Source organism: Vipera ursinii (assembly GCF_947247035.1).
Source record: "Vipera ursinii genome assembly, chromosome: 5".
In the NCBI taxonomy this organism is placed as follows: domain Eukaryota; kingdom Metazoa; phylum Chordata; class Lepidosauria; order Squamata; family Viperidae; genus Vipera; species Vipera ursinii.
In genome coordinates this window covers 99,363,935-99,383,803 of record NC_139518.1, presented here as the reverse complement: position 1 = coordinate 99,383,803, position 19,869 = coordinate 99,363,935, and the positions used below count along the sequence as shown (strand labels likewise).

At 42.8% G+C, this 19,869-nt stretch overlaps 1 protein-coding gene across 1 annotated transcript in view; it reads right to left on the bottom strand.

Annotated features, from left to right (window-relative positions):
- DLG5 (discs large MAGUK scaffold protein 5) overlaps positions 1-18,030 on the bottom strand; it is a gene marked incomplete at its 5' end in the record, with an annotated part of 75,555 nt that extends 57,525 nt beyond the window's left edge. The window contains 3 exon segments of the mRNA XM_083363342.1: positions 408-579; positions 5,797-5,909; positions 18,017-18,030. Coding sequence (XP_083219468.1) covers positions 408-579; positions 5,797-5,909; positions 18,017-18,030 — 299 coding nt within the window.
- Positions 18,031-19,869: the final 1,839 nt, after the last annotated feature.

The window sequence follows — 19,869 nt, the reverse complement described above, 5'->3', positions numbered from 1 at the left end:
GATCACAGTTTCTACTATTGAGCCAGGTATACCCCCTATACCACGGGTAGGCAACCTCGGCTCTTTTACGACTCATGGACTTCAACTCCCAGAATTCCTGAGCCAGCGATGCTGGCTCAGGAATTCTGGGAGTTGAAGTCCATGAGTCGTAAAAGAGCCGAGGTTGCCTACCCCTGCCCTATACTATACCTGTGCATTTGTTTTTCCTTGCCTAAATGCCTTACTTTTTCCACCGCTGAATTTCGTTTGGTGAGATAGCGCCCAGTGTTCAAGTCTGTCCAGATCCTCCTGGACCTTAAGCCTCTCTTCTGGGGGGTTGGCTGTTCCTGCCAGCTTGGTGCTGCCTGCGAATCTGCAAAGCCGCCCACGTTTCAGACATGACACAAATCTCCCCTTTCTCCTCTCACCTGCAGTCATCGAAGGTCGAGCCCGGGGAGGAGAGGGCGAGGCGTTTGCGCAGGTCGTCCCGCTCGCGGGTCACTTGGCGGAGCTGGAACAGGATGGTCTCCACTTTTTCGTTCATCTGCCTCACCTCCACGGGGGCAGGGGGGGGCGATGCCGACGCCTTGCCGGTTGTGCCTGTGAGCGAGCAAGAAAACCCAAGACAAAGGGAAGTGGAATTATGGGGGTTAGAAGAAGCGTTTTCAAGACACAGACGAGTCCTCGATTTACGGACACTTGGCTGAGTCGCTGAAAAGAGAGCGGCTTACGACCATTTCCCCCACTGACGACCGTTGCAGCATCCCCGTGATCAGGTGATCAAAAATCAGGCTCTTGGCAACCGGCTCGTATTTATGACGGTCGCAGTGCTTTGTGCCTCTGATTACGATTAATCAGATTGAATTTACAGTTCGTTTTCCTGGACAACAGTAATCTATTTTTCAGGGAAGTGCCAAAGGGCACCTTTTTCTTCCAAAAAAAAAGAGAGAGAGAGAGAGCAAAAGGTCTTATGACAATTCCCCAATTTTTTTTTACAGTACAGTTTGTGAAAATTTTAGGAAGGAAGGAAGGAAGACTGGCAAGGGAGGGAGGGAAGGAAGGAGGGAGGGAGGGAAAGAAGGAGGGAAGGAGAGAAGGAAGGAAGGAAGATTGGCAAGGGAGGGAGGGAGGGAGGGAAGATAGGAAGGAAGGAAGGAAGGAAGGAGGGAGGGAGGGAGGAAAGAAAGAAGGAAGGAAGACTGGCGAGGGAGGGAGGGAAGGAGGAAGGGAGGGAAAGAAGGAGGGAAGGAAGATTGGCAAGGGAGGGAGGGAGGGAAGATAGGAAGGAAGGAGGGAGGGAAGAAAGAAAGAAGGAAGGAAAGAAGGAAGGAAGACCGGTGAGGGAGGGACGGAAGGAAGGAGGGAGGGAGGGAAAGAAGGAGGGAAGGAAGGAAGACTGGCAAGGGAGGGAGGGAGGGAAGATAGGAAGGAAGGAGGGAGGGAGGGAAGAAAGAAAGAAAGAAGGAAGGAAGACTGGCGAGGGAGGGACGGAAGGAAGGAGGGAGGGAGGGAAAGAAGGAGGGAAGGAGAGAAGGAAGGAAGGAAGATTGGCAAGGGAGGGAGGGAAGGAAGGAGGGAGGGAGGGAAAGAAGGAGGGAAGGAGAGAAGGAAGGAAGGAAGATTGGCAAGGGAGGGAGGGAAGGAAGGAGGGAAGGAGGGAGGGAGGGAAGGAAGGAGGGAAGGAAAGAAAGAAGGAAGGAAAGAAGGAAGGAAGACTGGCGAGGGAGGGACGGAAGGAAGGAGGGAGGGAGGGAAAGAAGGAGGGAAGGAAGGAAGGAAGGAAGGAAGAAAGAAAGGGTTATTGATTAGCAGAAAGAGAGAATGATCTTTGAAGAGTGGTTGTTATGATGACAAACCTCCATGGAGTTCACTCTTAAATAAGCAACAGAAGTTCTTTCTTTTCTTTCTTTCCTTTTTTCAAGGCACTGTTCATCTTACTGGGCTAAAAAGACCAGCAGAAATGTGATTGAAACCAGATGGGCTGGCCGTGCCAAACAAATGCCAGCCACTCACCGAAAGCAAGCTCCGGAAGGAAGCCATGTTTTTATTTACTGAAAGGTTATTTCGCTGACGGCAGCCATGGATCTTTCGCAGACACAACAAGCTTTCCCACAAGCCTGACTTGACACCGAGAAAACAGCCCCGCCAGGGCCCTGAAACTCTTCCCTTATTGCAAGACAAGCTAAACAGCACGGTGGTGTGTGTGTGTGTGTGTGTGTGTGTGTGTGTGTGTGTGCGCGCGCGCAAAATGCTCGCTCTGCTCTCCTTCACCACATTTAAAGGGAAAGTGCTTTGCTTTCTCATTTTTGGTGGTGGGGAAGGGACCGACTCCAGGATTCCCTGTTTTGAAGACGGAATTGTTAGATGTTTTTGTGCCAGCCATGGCACTTCCCCAAAAAGGTCATCAGATGGGAGCAAAGAGGCCTCTTTGCTCCCACTGGTGGGTTAGGGGTCCCCGGCCCCTGCAGCCCCATTGGAGAGTCTTAATTGGTAAGGGAGGGGCTGAGGACCCCCCATAAAAACCTCTGCTCAGGGGCTGCTCTGGTCTGCTCTCTTTGTCTTCTGCTTGCTTGCTTGCTGATCCATGAGCTCAATCCAGGCATGGATGCCTCCATGCCAGGGAACTCTTTCTCTTTACTCTATCGTTAAATAAAGCTTTGACTGATTGCATCCCTGCGTGCTGCCTTTTTACTTGGAAGCACCTTAACGAACCATCGGTCTGGACAAGCTGCAAGATTTCAGCTGCGTGAAAATCTCTCCCAGGAGAGTCTCCGACAGATGATCCCTTTCCGGACTTTGCCCCGGACGCATCAATTTTTCCAAGCCTCCCAAGAATGAAAACCAGATCCCGAAAGTAAAAGTGGGCACCTACTCAATCATGCGCGGCTAAGCTTTGGGCACTATTTACAGCACTCACCTAGCGTAAAGCTTGCTGGAAACTCCACAATTAATGAAATGGTCCGTAGTAAATGAAACCTAAATGTCTCAGGAGGTTCTCAGTCGTTCAGGCCATGGTTGAGAACCTCCTTAATTGAACACTGCAAAGTTGTACTGACGCTTCGTGTGATCTTGATTCTATCTCTCTGTCAACGCAGCCTAGCACTGCGTTGGCTTTTCCGGCAACTGCCGCACACGCCGGGCTCACATTTAAGGGATTGTCCACTAGGACTCCAAGCTCCCTCTTGCAGTTGCTACCACTGAGCCAGGTACTCCCTATGCTACACCCGTGCATTTGGTTTTTCTTGCCTAAACGTGGAACCTTATTTATTTTATTGATTGATTGATTGATTGATTGATGGGATTTATATCCCGGCCTATCTCCCGAAGGACTCAGGGCGGCTAACAACAAAACATATAATAAGTACAGAAATCAAGATAAAAATAAAATTAAAATCATCTGTGCAATAAATTAAAATTAAAAACTAAAAATAAATTAAAAATTCTAAATATAATGCCTGTCAGTCCAGGTCAGCCTGGTGGAAAAGGAGTGTTTTGAGGCCGCGGCGAAAGGATTGGAGATTTTGGGCCATCCGAAGCTCAAGGGGGAGTTGGTTCCACAGGGCTGGCGCTCCCACAGAGAAGGCCCTCCCCCTGGGGGTCGCCAGCCGACATTGTTTAGCCGACGGTACCCTGAGGAGACCCTCTCTGTGTGAGCACACAGGGCGATGGGAATTTGTTCCCGGCAGCAGATGGTCCTGCAAGTATCCCGGGCCTAAGCCATGTAGGGCTTTAAAGGTAAGTACCAGCACCTTAAATCTCACCCGGAGGGCAACCGGTAGCCAATGCAGCTCACGCAGGAGGGGTATAATATGGGAGTATCAGGGTGCTCCCATCACTACCCGTGCAGCTGCACTCTGCACCAGCTGAAGCCTCCGGGTGGTCTTCAAGGGCAGCCCCATGTAGAGAGCATTGCAGTAATCTTACTTACAGGAACCTTACTTCTTACTTCTTTCACCATCGAATTTCATTTTGTTAGATAGCGCCCAGTGTTCGAGTCTGTCCAGATCCTCCTGTATCTTAAGCCTGTCAACTTCTGGAGGGTTGGCTATTCCTGCCTGCTTCAAACCATTTGGTCTCACCTTCGCAGTCTCACCTTTGCCTCCTGTCCATCCTGAAGGACCTGTTCAGGATCTAAAGGGCAACACAAATCCACTGAAAAGCCATTACAGAGGATTCCTCTTAGCAAACTGGCTGTGGTTAGCTAATTCAAGTCCCTCACTGGGCTTGGACCGCTTTGGAATTGGGAAGGGAAATAAGGTGTGTGTGTGTGTGTGTGTGTGTGTGTGTGTGTTTTAAAAAACCTGGTAAGATAGCCTTGGTGGAGCAGTGGGCTAATGCCTCCTTAAGTAACACCAGCTGCCTGCCATCAGTGCAGGTTCGAGTCCCACCAGGCTCAAGGTTGACTCAGCCTTCCATCCTTCCCAGGTAGGTAAAATGAGGACCCAGATTGTTGGGGGCAATAAGCTGACTTTGTAATAATGCCGCTTGGGGTGTGTGTGTGAAAGCCCTAATAAGCAGGCATATACATAGAATGAAGGCTATTGCTAAGCACATTGGTTTGTGCTTTAAATTGTAAGCTGCCCTGAGTCTTCGGAGAAGGGCGGGATATAAATGGAATTAAAATAAAAAATAAAAAAATAAAAATAAAACTAATACCTACGAAAAACACTACACAGGGAAGTCTCTGATGCCAACGAGGGAAGAAGTTAGAGTGGAACTAGTTCTGAAAAACGCTCTTCCCCTTCCAGGAAACATTTTCAGAAGAGAAAGTATCATATTAGTCTCATCCATTCTTATAAATGAATCCCCTAAACTAAAGCAGGGGGTCCCCAACCCCTGGTCCTCAGAAATCTGGGGCTCAATCGTCGTGCGTCCTGAGAGTGAGGACAGTTAACCAGTGGAACAGAAGTTGCCTCCAGAAATCGTGGGCGCTCCATCACTGGAGTTTTTTAAGAAGAGACTGGACAGTCACTTGTCTGAGATGGTATAGGTTCTCCTGCTTGAGCAGGGGGGCTGGACTAGAAGACCTCCAAGGTCCCTTCCAGCTATTCCTATTCTCTATTCCCTCCCTCCCTCCCTCCCTTCCTTCCTGTGGAACAGAGGTTGCCTCCAGAAATCGTGGGCGCTCCACCACTGGAGATTTTTAAGAAGAGACTGGACAGTCACTTGTCTGAGATGGTAAAGGTTCTCCTGCTTGAGCAGGGGGCTGGACTAGAAGACCTCTGAGGTCCCTTCCAGCTATTCCTATTCTCTATTCCCTCCCTCCCTCCCTCCCTTCCTTCCTGTGGAACAGAAGTTGCCTCCAGAAATCGTGGGCGCTCCACCACTGGAGTTTTTTAAGAAGAGACTGGACAGTCACTTGTCTGAGATGGTAAAGGTTCTCCTGCTTGAGCAGGGGGCTGGACTAGAAGACCTCTGAGGTCCCTTCCAGCTATTCCTATTCTCTATTCCCTCCCTCCCTCCCTCCCTTCCTTCCTGTGGAACAGAAGTTGCCTCCAGAAATCGTGGGCGCTCCACCACTGGAGATTTTTAAGAAGAGACTGGACAGTCACTTGTCTCCTAGTCCAGGGGGCTGGACTAGAAGACCTCCAAGGTCCCTTCCAGCTCCTATTCTATTCCATTCTATTCCAAGCTGAGGACTACTTGTTCGAAATTCAACCTTTTTAGAAAAATCCAGAGACGTCTTTTTCCCCGAAACAAACAAATGGTCTGGAACTTTGAAGCAGCTACCGCAATTCTAAGCATAGATTCTGAGTGAGAACACTCATATGTTCAAACCAAATAACCAAACCACAACAGAGGCAAATCTTTACTTACCCGTACTGCTGAGAGAACTACTGCTTTCGGAGTCCGAAGGCATTATAGAAAGAACGCTATATGTTGATCCTGGGGAAAGAAAAATAAAAAAGGAGATATAAGGACTATTAACTCTGGCATGCAAGACTTCCAAGGGGCTAGACTAGAAGACCTCCAAGGTCCCTTCCAGCTCTATTCTACTCTATTGTCATTTTTTCCTGTGGGCAAACATTGCTTGCTCTCAAAGCGTACACATACATAACACACATTTAAAACATAGTATATATAACATATGTGTAGACCTACACCCTTACATATAAGTATCTATTCTATTCTATTCTATTCTATTCTATTCTATTCCATTCCATTCCTATATTCCATTCCATTCCATTCCATTCCATTCTATTCCATTCCATATTTTCTATTCTATTCTATTCCATCCCATATTCTATTCTATTCTATTCTATTCTATTCTATTCCATTCCATATTTTCTATTCTATTCTATTCCATCCCATATTCTATTCTATTCTATTCTATTCTATTCTATTCTATTCTATTCTATTCTATTCTATTCTATTCTATTCTATTCTATTCTATACTATTCCATCCCATATTCTATTCTATTCTATTCTATTCCATTCCTATATTCCATTCCATTCCTATATTCCATTCCTATATTCCATTCCATTCCATTCCATTCTATTCTTATTCCATATTTCTATTCTATTCTATTCTATTCTATTCTATTCCATCCCATATTCTATTCTATTCTATTCTATTCCATTCCATTCCTATATTCCATTCCATTCCTATATTCCATTCCTATATTCCATTCCATTCCATTCTATTCTATTCTATTCTATTCCATTCCATTCTATTCCATATTTTCTATTCTATTCTATTCCATCCGATATTCTATTCTATTCTATTCTATTCTATTCTATTCTATTCTATTCTATTCTATTCTATTCTATTCTATTCTATTCTATTCTATTCCATTCCTTATTTTCTATTCTATTCTATTCTATTCTATTCTATTCTATTCTATTCTATTCTATTCTATTCTATTCTATTCTATTCTATTCTATTCCATCCCATATTCTATTCTATTCTATTCTATTCCATCCCATATTCTATTCTATTCTATTCTATTCTATTCCATCCCATATTCTATTCTATTCTATTCTATTCCATCCCATATTCTATTCTATTCTATTCTATTCCATTCCTATATTCCATTCCATTCCATTCTATTCTATTCTATTCTATTCTATTCTATTCTATTCTATTCTATTCTATTCTTATTCCATATTTCTATTCTATTCTATTCTATTCTATTCTATTCTATTCTATTCTATTCTATTCTATTCTATTCTATTCTATTCTTTCACAATTCTATTCTATTCTGCATTCTATTCTCTATTCTATTCCATCCCATCCCATCCCATTTAGTTATTTAGTTTAGCTGAGTTTCATTTGGAGGAAAAATTGAACCAAACGCAGTTGTTTTCACACACACCCACTTCTTCATAGGTGTGATAGCAATCTCCAAGCCACTAATACTATCTCTGGCCACGTTTTATGTATTTTCACATCTCCACTCCACTGACTGCTTAACAGTCTAGCTCTACTCGGTGGGTTTCCTCTCTGAAAGCTTTCCACTGATGTCTTCACAAAACACCAAAGAGTATTCAGACAAGAGCTCTCTCTTCCCCTTCATTATGTCGAGTCACAGCCACAGAGCAACTTAGGAAACAAGCAGCTGGCGGCAGACAAAGGCGGGAAAAATAACATACGGAGCATTAACAGGTGGCAGAAAAATTAAGACTCAGAAATCTAGAGAAGACATTAACATATTCAACTGAAAGTAATTAAGTAAAAGACTGTTGTTCTCTCATGAACCTCAAACGGTCGGTCGCCTAAATTTAAAAAGCCCCATCAAAAAGTCAAGTAGAATAGAAAATGGAATAGAATGGAAGGGAATGGAATGGAATGGAATGGAATGGAAGAGAAGAGAAGAGAAGAGAAGAGAAGAGAAGAGAAGAGAAGAGAAGAGAAGAGAAGAGAAGAGAAGAGAAGAGAAGAGAAGAGAAGAGAAGAGAAGATATGGAATGGAATGGAATGGAATGGAATAAGGAAATAGAATAGAATAGAATAGAATAGAATAGAATAGAATAGAATAGAATAGAATAGAATAGAATAGAATAGAATAGAATAGAAAATATGGAATGGAATGGAATAAGGAAAGAATAGAATAGAATAGAATAGAATAGAATAGAATAGAATAGAATAGAATAGAATAGAATAGAATAGAATAGAATAGAATAGAAGAATAGAAAATATGGAATGGAATGGAATGGAATAAGGAAAGAATAGAATAGAATAGAATAGAATAGAATAGAATAGAATAGAATAGAATAGAATAGAATAGAATAGAATAGAATAGAATAGAATAGAATAGAAAATATGGAATGGAATGGAATGGAATAAGGAAAGAATAGAATAGAATAGAATAGAATAGAATAGAATAGAATAGAATAGAATAGAATAGAATAGAATAGAATAGAATAGAAGAATAGAAAATATGGAATGGAATGGAATGGAATAAGGAAAGAATAGAATAGAATAGAATAGAATAGAATAGAATAGAATAGAATAGAATAGAATAGAATAGAATAGAATAGAATAGAATAGAAGAATAGAAAATATGGAATGGAATGGAATGGAATAAGGAAAGAATAGAATAGAATAGAATAGAATAGAATAGAATAGAATAGAATAGAATAGAATAGAATAGAATAGAATAGAATAGAAGAATAGAAAATATGGAATGGAATGGAATGGAATAAGTAAAGAATAGAATAGAATAGAATAGAATAGAATAGAATAGAATAGAATAGAATAGAATAGAATAGAATAGAATAGAATAGAATAGAAGAATAGAAAATATGGAATGGAATGGAATGGAATGGAATAAGGAAAGAATAGAATAGAATAGAATAGAATAGAATAGAATAGAATAGAATAGAATAGAATAGAATAGAATAGAATAGAATAGAACAAAACAAAACAAAACAGAATAGAATGCAGAATATAATAGAACAGAACAGAGCTGGAAGGGACCTCGGAGGTCTTCTAGTCCAGCCCCCTGCTCAAGCAGGAGAACCTACACCATCTCAGACAAGTGACTGTCTAGCCTCTTCTTAAAAAACTCCAGTGATGGAGCACCCACGATTTAAAAACTGTTCCACTGGTTACTTGTCCTCACTGTCAGGAACTTTCTCCTTAATTCCAGATTGCTTTTTTGCTCAAATTGTGGCCAGCAGCCTTAAAAAGAAAGGATACTCAGTTCACACAGAGGTTGTCCTTGGCGCACAGCCGTTCATTTAGCGACTGTTTGAAGTTGCAACGACATGCAAAAATGTGACTGATCGTTTTTCATGCTTACAACCATTGCAGCATCCCTGTGGTCACGCGATCAAAATTCAGGCACTTGGCAACCGACTCGTAAGTTATGACGGCTGCACTATGTCCCTTGTGTGTGTGTGTGTGTGTGAGTGTGTGTGACGTGTGATCCCCTTCTGTGACCTTTCTGACAAGACAGGTTAATGGGGAAGAAGCCGGATTCTCTTAACAACTGTGTTACTAACTTAACAATTGCAGTGGTGAGAAACATCGTAAAATGGGGCAAAACTCACTCAAGAAATGTCTGGCTTAGCAACAGAAATTTTGGACTCAATTGTGGCCATAAGTCAAGGACGCTCTGTACTTCCTTTTCTAATCCCATTCGGAGATTGCTTATTAACTTCTTTTCGATTATTAGAAACCGTTCAATCAGCCGGTTTGCCTTCCCTCCTAAATGAAAGAAAACTTTAAGTACCATCTTAAAAAACCTTTAAAAAAAAGAAATAAACAGGAAAAAAAGCTAATTAAGACTTTGCTTTTAGAAAGCTACCGACAGATTAGGGCTCCAGATGAATTTTTAAATGAGATTTTGGAATTAATTATAAAGAAGCCTTCCCGTGGGAAAGTCAACTTCTTCCTATTTTTTTTTCCTAACACGTAAAAGCATAAACAATTTTAAAAAGTGGACACCAGAGGGAAGCAAAGATTTTAACGAAAGGAGAAGAATGCACAGATATGGTAAGAAGCTATAGAAAGGTAAAGGTTCCCCCGCACATGCGTGCTAGTCGTTTCCGACTCTAGGGGCCGGTGCTCATCTCCGTTTCAAAGCCGAAGAGCCAGCACTTGTCCGAGGACGTCTCCGTGGTCACGTGGCCGGCATGACTGGACGCCAAAGGCGCACGGAACGCTGTTACCTTCCCACCGGAGCGGTCCCTATTTTTCTACTTGCATTTTTACGTGCTTTCGAACTGCTAGGTTGGCAGAAGCTGGGACGAGTGACAGGCGCTCACTCTGCTACGCGGCACTCGGGATTCGACCCCCCCAAACTGCCGACCTTCTGATCAACAAGCTAAGCGTCCTAACCCACCGAGCCACCGCGTCCCTTATTCTATTCTATTCTATTCTATTCTATTCTATTCTATTCTATTCTATTCTATTCTATTCTACTCTACTCTATTCTATTCTATGTAAAGGTTCCCTCACACACGCGTGCTAGTCGTTTCCAACTCTAGGGGCCGGTGCTCATCTCCGTTTCAAAGCCGAAGAGCCAGCGCTTGTCCGAGGACGTCTCCATGGTCATGTGGCCGGCATAACTAGACGCCAAAGGCGCACGGAACGCTGTTACCTTCCCACCGGAGTGGTCCCTATTTTTCTACTTGCATTTTTGCGTGCTTTCGAACTGCTAGGTTGGCAGAAGCTGGGACGAGTAACAGGCGCTCACTCTGCTACGCGGTAGTCGGGATTCGACCTGCCAAACTGCTGACCTTATGATCGACAAGCTCAGCGTCCTAACCCACTGAGCCCCCGCGTCCCTTTTAAGAAGCTACAGAATGGTACAAAATTTTATAAAATTGGAAATTCCGAAGGATACTTTTGAAAACATGGAGTCGGATACTGATATCAACATCGCCACTAGTGATATTTGCTTCTCTGGATAGACAGTGTCCCGAAAAAAGGTTTTTGGCAGCAACGGAACAAGTTTTATCCGACGCTCAAAGCGGATCTACAAATGGCAAGTTAGAAAGAAGGACACGGGTAAGGATGTTTTGTTGGATATATACAAAAGAAACAGACGGATGCTTTAAAAATCAAAAGGGGATTTACAAGCAAACCAAAGAGAACGATCTGGATCATTCTTTATTAACTGAATTTACAAAAAGTTTGTTAAAGCTCGGACGAATCTTATGAGAAGAGATCAAAGAGGAAATGAGGAAAAAATCAAATGATGTGGCATTGCTGGAAGGGACTACTAGACGGTTTGAAGTGAAAGAAAGGAATATAAGGTTGATTTCGTTGATCAAGGTTAAGATGGAGAAGTGGTTCGTTGTGGCAAGGCTTAGTGGCTTTTGCCAACACGGGGACTGAGAGGCTGATGCCTCGTGGCCTCTAGAGATGGGGCACGAGATGAAGGGAGAGCATTAGCTGTAAATTAAGAGAAGGTGGCTTAAATCGTTTATACTTCTTGCGACGAAAGTTGGAAATCTTTCCTTCCCTTCTCTCTTCCTCTTTTCCTTTCCTTCCCTCTTCCTCCTTTCCTTTCCTTTCCTTCCTCTTCTTTTCCTCCCCTTCCCTTCTCTTCCTCTTTTTCTTTCCTTCCCTTCCCTCTTCCTCCTTTCCTTTCCAACTCTTCCTCTTTTCCTTTCCTTTCCTTCCCTTCTCTTCTCTCTTCCTCCTTTCCTTCCTCTTCTTTTCCTTCCCTTCTTCTCCTCCTTTCCTTCCCTTCTCTCTTCCTTCCCTTCCCTTCCTCTTTTCCTTCCCTTCCCTTCCTCCTTTCCTTTCCTTCCCTTCTCTCTTCCTCCTTTCCTTCCCCTTCTTTTCCTTTCCTTCCCTTCTCTCTTCCTCCTTTCCTTCCTCTTCTTTTCCTACCCTTCCCTTCTTCCTTTCCTTTCCTTCTCTCTTCCTCCTTTTCTTTCCTTTCCTTCTCTTCCTCCTTTCCTTCCCTTCTCTCTTCTTCCTTTCCTTCCCCTTCTTTTCCTTCCCTTCCCTTCTCTTCCTCTTTTCCTTTCCTTCCCTCCCCTCTTCCTCCTTCCCTCCCCTCTTCTTCCTTTCCTTTCCTCATCCCCTTCCCCTTTCTTCTTCTTTCTTTTTCCTTTCCTCTTCTTCTCTTTTCTTTTTCTCCTTTCCTTTCTTTTCCTTTACTCTTCCCCTGGCCCTTTCTTCTTGTTTTTCCCCTTTCCTCTTTCTCTCCTACTTTTCTTCTTCCCTTCCCCTTTTAAATTTATACTAGTTTTTACTTTTGCAATTACATTTTTTTTCCAGTCAGCAGACAGCACATAGCGGCCATGTTGTTTAAAAAGACCCGCCCATTTTCTCTCCATATCCATTTTAATCCTGACAGTTGTGCTAAACGAGGCCAGCTTCACATTTCTGACTTGACTTCCCTCCGCATTAATAGCCTCAGAAAATTAGATTTAACTGTGACCAATTCCTCGCAAAGCCTTAAATATTATTCAGTAAATCGACAGAAAATGACAGATACTGTGGAAGCTGACCCTGGGAACAATGTTTTGACCTCCGAGGGCTTTTTTTTTCTCATAGAACGCTGAGAACGGAGTTCCGGCACCTTTTTTGGGATGGAACCTTGTAGGGTAGGCAAGGCACGTTGTATGACATGCGTGAGTTCCGGCACCTTTTTCTTTTACAAAAAAAGCACTGGATAGATAGATAGATAGATAGATAGATAGATAGATAGATGGATGGATGGATGGATGGGTGGGTGGGTGGGTGGGTAGACAGACAGACAGACAGACAGACAGACAGACGGACGGACGGACGGACGGATGGATGGGTGGGTGGGTAGATGGATGGATGGATGGGTGGGTGGGTAGATAGATAGATAGATAGATAGATAGATAGATAGATAGATAGATAGATAGATAGATGGATGGATGGATGGATGGATGGATGGATGGATAGATAGATAGATAGACAAGACAGACGTGGATGGATAGATAGATAGATAGATAGATAGATAGATAGATAGACAGACAAGACAAACGTGAATGGATGGATAGATAGATAGATAGATAGATAGATACAGGGCTTTTTTTCTCATAGAACGCTCAGAACGGAGTTCCGGCACCTTTTTTGGATGGAACCTTGTAGGGTAGGCAAGGCGGGTTGTATGACATGTGTGAGTTCCGGCACCTTTTTCTTTTACAAAAAAAGCACTGGATAGATAGATAGATAGATAGATAGATAGATAGATAGATAGATAGATAGATAGATAGATAGATGGATAGATAGATGGATGGATGGATGGATGGATGGGTGGGTGGGTGGGTGGGTGGATAGATAGATAGATAGATAGATAGATAGATAGATAGATAGATAGATAGATAGATAGATAGATAGATACAGGGCTTTTTTCCTCATAGAACGCTCAGAACGGAGTTCCGGCACCTTTTTTGGGATGGAACCTTGTAGGGTAGGCAAGGCGGGTTGTATGACGTGTGTGAGTTCCGGCACCTTTTTTCTTTTACAAAAAAAGCCCTGCCGAGGAGCATCTTAACTTTTTCAACCAGATTTCTGCACTGCTAAGGAAAACTGGCACAGCCTCTGAATTTCCAAGGGAAAAAGTGCAGAAGGAAACTCAAGGATTAAAGGAAGTGCTACTTGCCGGCTTTCATCTTTCACAGAAAGAACTCTTTACAAATTATGGATGAGCAAGCCGGCCGATCTGCGTTTTTGTAAATGTTCTTGGTTTACACACATCCCCCAGCAGCTAAAAAGAGAGGCATATCTTTTGACGACAAATCTGAAGGATCTAAAATTTGTCACCACAGTATCAGGGAGTCCTAGAATTACTCATTGGAGTAAAGGTCTATGGAGATTCTCAGTCATCCAGGACACGGCTGCCCCAAGGGTGCTTTTTTTTCAAAACGTAACTGGACTTTTCTCCGTTTTCCTTGAAGACCTTGAAGAACCGAAGAAGCTCCTTGGATGAGAAGCAAAATGCTTTCAAGGGAAAAAGATAAAACCCAAAAAAGTCCAGCTGCCTTTTGGGGGAAAAAAAAAGCATCCTTGGGAGGTTCCACAGAGTAGATTTACTTGTTGATCCGTGTCACCTTTTTGCTCACAATGTTCCACGATCTTTCACAGCAACGGGACAATTGCTACACAAGAGTTTTGAATGCAGGCTTGGCATGAGAAAGATCGTTATCAACAATCTGGGGAGGAATCTATCTGCAGAACACTTTGTCCCTGACTTGAAAGCGGCAATCCTTGAGAAAAAAAACAACAAACAATAACAAGAGATTAAGTTCCCTGCAAAACAGCTGATCAGGAGTTCACAAGAACATTAAAACAATATTTTCCCATGTATTAATTAAGAACCTACGTCCTCTCTTTAAGCTTCTAGTGCAATCGAGAATATCTTAGTCACACCCAGTATTTATTTCAAGTTAGGTCAGTAGAGTTTTGCTCTTCTCCTGTCAACGCTCCTCTTTAATCTCCTCTCCTTCCACATCAAACAAGAGCACGGCTTACACCCCTGCACGTCTCTGCGCGTGCATAGAGAGAGACATAATAAGAGATGGGGCGTGCATGTATGTGTGTGCACATGCACATATGCACACACATCCCCATCTCTGCATCTCCTTTCACGGGCAACGCAAGGGAGCTGGGCCAAAGAGGATGTTGTGATTCAGGGTCAGCCTGTCGGTTCGGCAGTTGGGTCGGACGACTCAGAGGAGGAGGTGTTGAAGACCTTGCTGGGGGGTTGAAGATCTTGCTGATGAGAGCCCTCAGCCAGGCCCCTCCCACTTGGTCACCACGGAGACCCAGCTGTGTGAGCCTGACAGCGTGGATGAAGATGACCCACAGCTGGACCTGTTCAAGGACGCCCGACGCAGGAGGCAGTCAATTAGGAGTAAACAGAGGAAGGCAATGGGGCTTCTCGGAAGGAGGCAGAGAGAAGCCACACCCTGAACTCTTTATAAAGGGAATGTGTGGGGAGGGCTGGTTTGCTGAAGGCAACCGCTTGGATAGTTCCTGTTTCTTAAAGCTCCTGTTTCTTGGTTCGTGTCTTGTTTGTTTTTGTAGCAATAAATTTGGCAGGCGTAATTCCAGCCTTTTGCCGTTTGTAAAGGGGTTGTCCCTGCCTTTTCTGCAGGGCCGGTAGCAGGCTGGTACAGAACAGAGGAACTGTTTTTAAGCTTAATGAGCTTGGAACCCAAAAGAGCTCAACTCAAAATGTTCTGGATGAATGCTCTTGCGGTTGGGCGTTCTCAGCCTCTGGGGCTACAGACTCACCTTGGAAGTAAGCTTTTCTTGCTTGAAAATAACACAACGCTCCATCACTGGAGGTTTTCAGGGTGAGAGGGTCTCCTGCTTGAGCAGAGGGTTGGACTGGATGACCTCTAAGGTCCCTTCCAACAATATCATTTTACGTTTTAGGTAGGGCAGGTGGGGAGATAAGGGGAGAACCTATACCATCTCAGACCAGTGATGGACTGCCCACAATTTCTGAAGGCAAGTTTGTTGCATAGGAAGGAAGGAAGGAAGGAAGGAAGGAAGGAAGGAAGGAAGGAAGGAAGGAAGGAATAGAGAATAGAATAGGGCTGGAAGGGACCTTGGAGGTCTTCTAGTCCAACATGTTAGTAGAAAACCTCACTCTTAAGCACTAGCTTTTTCAAAATTGACTCTAAATAAGATGAACGCTAAAAGGAAAAAAAAATGGATCCAGGGAAGTAAATATCCTATCGATGGAAGAGAATAGTTAGAGCTCAGGGTTGAATCCCTTGTTCCGGGTGCATGGAACTGTAAAGATACAAATAAATATTTAAATAAACATGAACACTTTATCCTTTAATCTCAAAAGGAATTATTCTAGATGAACAAAAGGGCACAAACAATATTACCCTAAGGGGTGCAGTAAAGCAGAAGTAAGGGATTAAGTAACAAGAAGGCCACACTGGAATAGAATAGAATAGAATAGAATAGAATAGAATAGAATAGAATAGAATAGAATAGAATAGAATAGAATAGAATAGAATAGAATAGAATAGAAAATATGGAATGGAATGGAATGGAATGGAATGAAGAATAGAATAGAATAGAATAGAAAAGAAGAGAATATAGAATAGAACAGAATAGAATACAGAATGGAATGGAATGGAATGGAGTAGAGTAGAGTAGAGTAGAGTAGAGTAGAGTAGAGTAGAGTAGAGTAGAGTAGAGTAGAGTAGAATAGAATAGAATAGAATAGAAAATATGGAATGGAATGGAATGAAGAATAGAATAGAATAGAATAGAATAGAATAGAATAGAATAGAATAGAATAGAATAGAATAGAATACAGAATGGAATGGAATGGAATGGAATGGAATGGAATGGAATGGAATGGAATAGAGTAGAGCAGAGCAGAGTAGAGTAGAGTAGAGTAGAGTAGAGTAGAGTAGAGTAGAATAGAATAGAATAGAATAGAATAGAATAGAATAGAAAATATGGAATGGAATGGAATGAAGAATAGAATAGAATAGAATAGAATAGAATAGAATAGAATAGAATAGAATAGAATAGAATAGAATAGAATAGAATAGAATAGAATAGGAAGCTGGAAGGGACCTTGGATGTCTTCTAGTCCAACCCCCCCCCCCCCCCCGCTCAAGCAGGAGAACCTATACCATCTCAGATAAGTGACTGGCCGGTCTCTTCTTAAAAACCTCCAGTGTTGGAGTCCCCATGATTTCTGGAGGCAAGTTTTGTTCCAGTGGTTAATTGTCCTCACTGTCAGGAAGTTTCTCCTTAATTCCAGGTTGCTTCTCTCTTTGTTCAGTTTCCAACCATTGTTTCTCTTCCTGCCCTCTGGTGCTTTGGAGAATAGCTTGAGTCCCTTTTCTTTGGGGCAGCCCCTCAGATACTGGAACTCTGCTATCATGTCTTCCCTATTTCTTCTTCTCTTTAGACTAGCGGCTAGCCAAACTCAAGTCCCGAAGTATAACTCATCGTTCTTAAGAATTTATAACTCTAGCCAGGGCTGGTTAAAGCTGGTATCCAAAATATCCTACGAGCTTCAAAACAGCAGAGATATTTTAAACAAGTTGCCCGTCCTTTGTTCAAAACCGATTTTGAAGCTAGCTTTATTTCTTATTTTAATTCGATTTTTACAGAATGGAACACGGGCCGTGCCGAAAAGCCCAAAGCCTCGGCTTTTATAGGGAGAATACATTCCACTGCGCTTGGAAGAACGACATGAGAATAAACGCAAGAGGCTTGGATTACGGGATCACAGTGGGAACAAAAGTACAGTGTAATCCAGACGGATTCTGTGCAAAGGGAGAAATATTTTTCCCCTCTCGTGTAACAAGACTCGAAGGCCTGGTTGGGATGGCTACGTTTTCTGATGATTTATCCCTCTGTGAACAGCACGAGGTTCGGAACGCTAAGTCAGAGGGAGATCCTGCGAGAGGTTAAAAATAAAATAAAATAAAATAAAATAAAACAGAGCAATCTGCTGACAATGTACTTTAGACATCCAAGCGCAGAACAAAGATCTTTTGTCTCACATGGGCAACCAGTTGGCCGCAGAGCGGAAAGCTAAGTTATAAAAAAGAGGCAGAGAAAGGAAAACTTGCTGCGACTAGCAACTCATTAGAAGGTTGGCGTAGTAAAGTTACTCATAAGTGATCCGAAATGAGGACAGAATTGAACACAAACTACAGGAGACTTAAGTGACTGTTTACAGTTACAACGGCACTGGAAAAAAATGTCGTTACGGTTTTTCACACTTACGACCCTTGCAATGTCCCCAGGTTCACGTGATCGAAGTTCGGACGTTTGGCAGCCGACTCGTACTTATGACGGCGGCAGCGTCCCGGGGGAGGGTCACGCGATCCCCTTTTGCGATCTTCCGACAAGCCAACGGGGAAGGCAGATTGACTTAAGCAACCATGTGACTAAGTTAAAAAATGCAATACTTGTTCACTTAACAACCGTGGCGGAAAAAGTCGCAAAATGGGGGCAAAACTCAATTAACAAAAGTTTCGCTCAGCGGCAAAAAAAATTGGGCTCAATTGTGTAAGCGTGTCCTTACAAATATGTTACCTTCGGGGAAACTCGTTATGCATTTACCAGGTTACCAGAGATTCCTGCCTGTTAAATTAATTCTCCTACCGGTAGTTCTCCATTACGGCCACAACTCAGCCCAAAATTTATGTTTGCCAGTGAAAAATCTGTTAAGTGAGTGTTGCCCCATTTTACGACGTTTCCTGCGTGACCCCGGGACACTGCGACCGTCATAAATATGAGTCAGTTGTCAAGCATCCGCATATAAATCACGTGTGAAAAATGGACGTAAATCACCTTGAACCGTGGCAGATTCCCCCCCCACACACACACTGCATTTTATAGTTTTAAATGTTTAAATAATAATCAATGCTATTTGTGGGCCATTGTGTTTTAACTCTGTTCTACGCCTCCCACTTGCTTTGCTGGTTTGGGCTGCTACGCAAATTTTAAAGCGAATAAAGCAAATAAAAAATGCCACCCTTGGGGTATATTGTATTTATTTTAGGAATGAGTCTGAGCTTGTTTAAGCCTCGCGGCCGTTCTTTGCTATTAAAAACGGATAAATAGCCTGTTGGAAGTAATCCTACTGTCTAGACTTCACTTCAACCGTGACGACGATAAGTCAGGTGGACTTCATCTCCCAGAATTCCACGGTCAGTAGGCAGGGTTAAGATGGCCCCTCCTAGCAGTTGACGAAGTATGTCTATAGTTATGCAGAAAGTTGCTTTAGCCTGGCCAGATTCTGTCTGTAGACGAACAACGGTAAACTAGAGTTCGTTTAGTGAGCATTCAAAGTTACGATGGCACTAATGTCCATTTATGACTCATGTCCATTTTTTCAACAGTTACAACCTTTCCAGCCTCTGCACAATCGCGTGATCCAAATTCGGGTGCTTGGCAAGTGACTCACATTTATGACGGCCGCAAGCGTCCCCAGATCACGTGATCCCCTTTTTGTGACCTTGTCGGAAGCAAAGTCAATGAGCAACCTAGATTCACTTTACCACCGGGTGACTAGCTTAACAGCTGCAGAGATTCACGCAACGACTGCGGCAAGAATGGTCGCGACACGGGGCAAAGCTCACTTAGCAAATGTCTCACTTAGCAACAGAAGTTTTGGGCTCAAGGGCGGGGTGGGTCGTTGAGGACTATCTGCTCTCGGAAACAACTCCACGTGCCCTTCTTTTTTTTTTTAATTCCATTTATATCCCGCCCTTCTCCGAAGACTCAGGGCGGCTTACAAGCTTAGCAGTAGCCTTCATTCTATGTATATGCCTGCTTATTAGGGCTTTCACACACCCCCAAGCGGCATTATTACAAAGTCAGCTTATTGCCCCCAAAGAACTATTCTATTCTATTCTATTCTATTCTATTCTATTCTATTCTATTCTATTCTATTCTATTCTATTCTATTCTATTCTATTCTATTCTATTCTATTCTATTCATTCCACTCCACTCCACTCCTATTCTATTCTATTCTATTCTACTCTACTATATTCTATTCTGATTCCATTCCATTCCATTCCATTCCATTCTATTCTATTCTATTCTTCTATTCTATTCTATTCTATTCTATTCTATTCTATTCTATTCTATTCTATTCTATTCTATTCTATTCCATTCTATTCCGCATTGTATTCCGCATTGTATTCTATTCTATTCTCCATGGATTTCGTAAGGTAGCAGACTCTTAATTTTTTTAAAAAAAGAGAGAGAGATTATTTGAAGGTATCAAATCAGAATTTTGCTCTTCCTATGAAGTCTGGCAATCCTGAACCAGACACCTTCCAAGGATGTTACAACTCCCAGAATCCCAATGGAGACAGATGAGAATTTTAATCTAATATATTGGGAAGGTGCCGAGTTAGGGAAGGATTTACCAACATCATATTTTGCCTCTGCCCGCTTTATTTATCATATAAATATTTGCGGAGTAGTTGTTGTTATCTTCTATGCG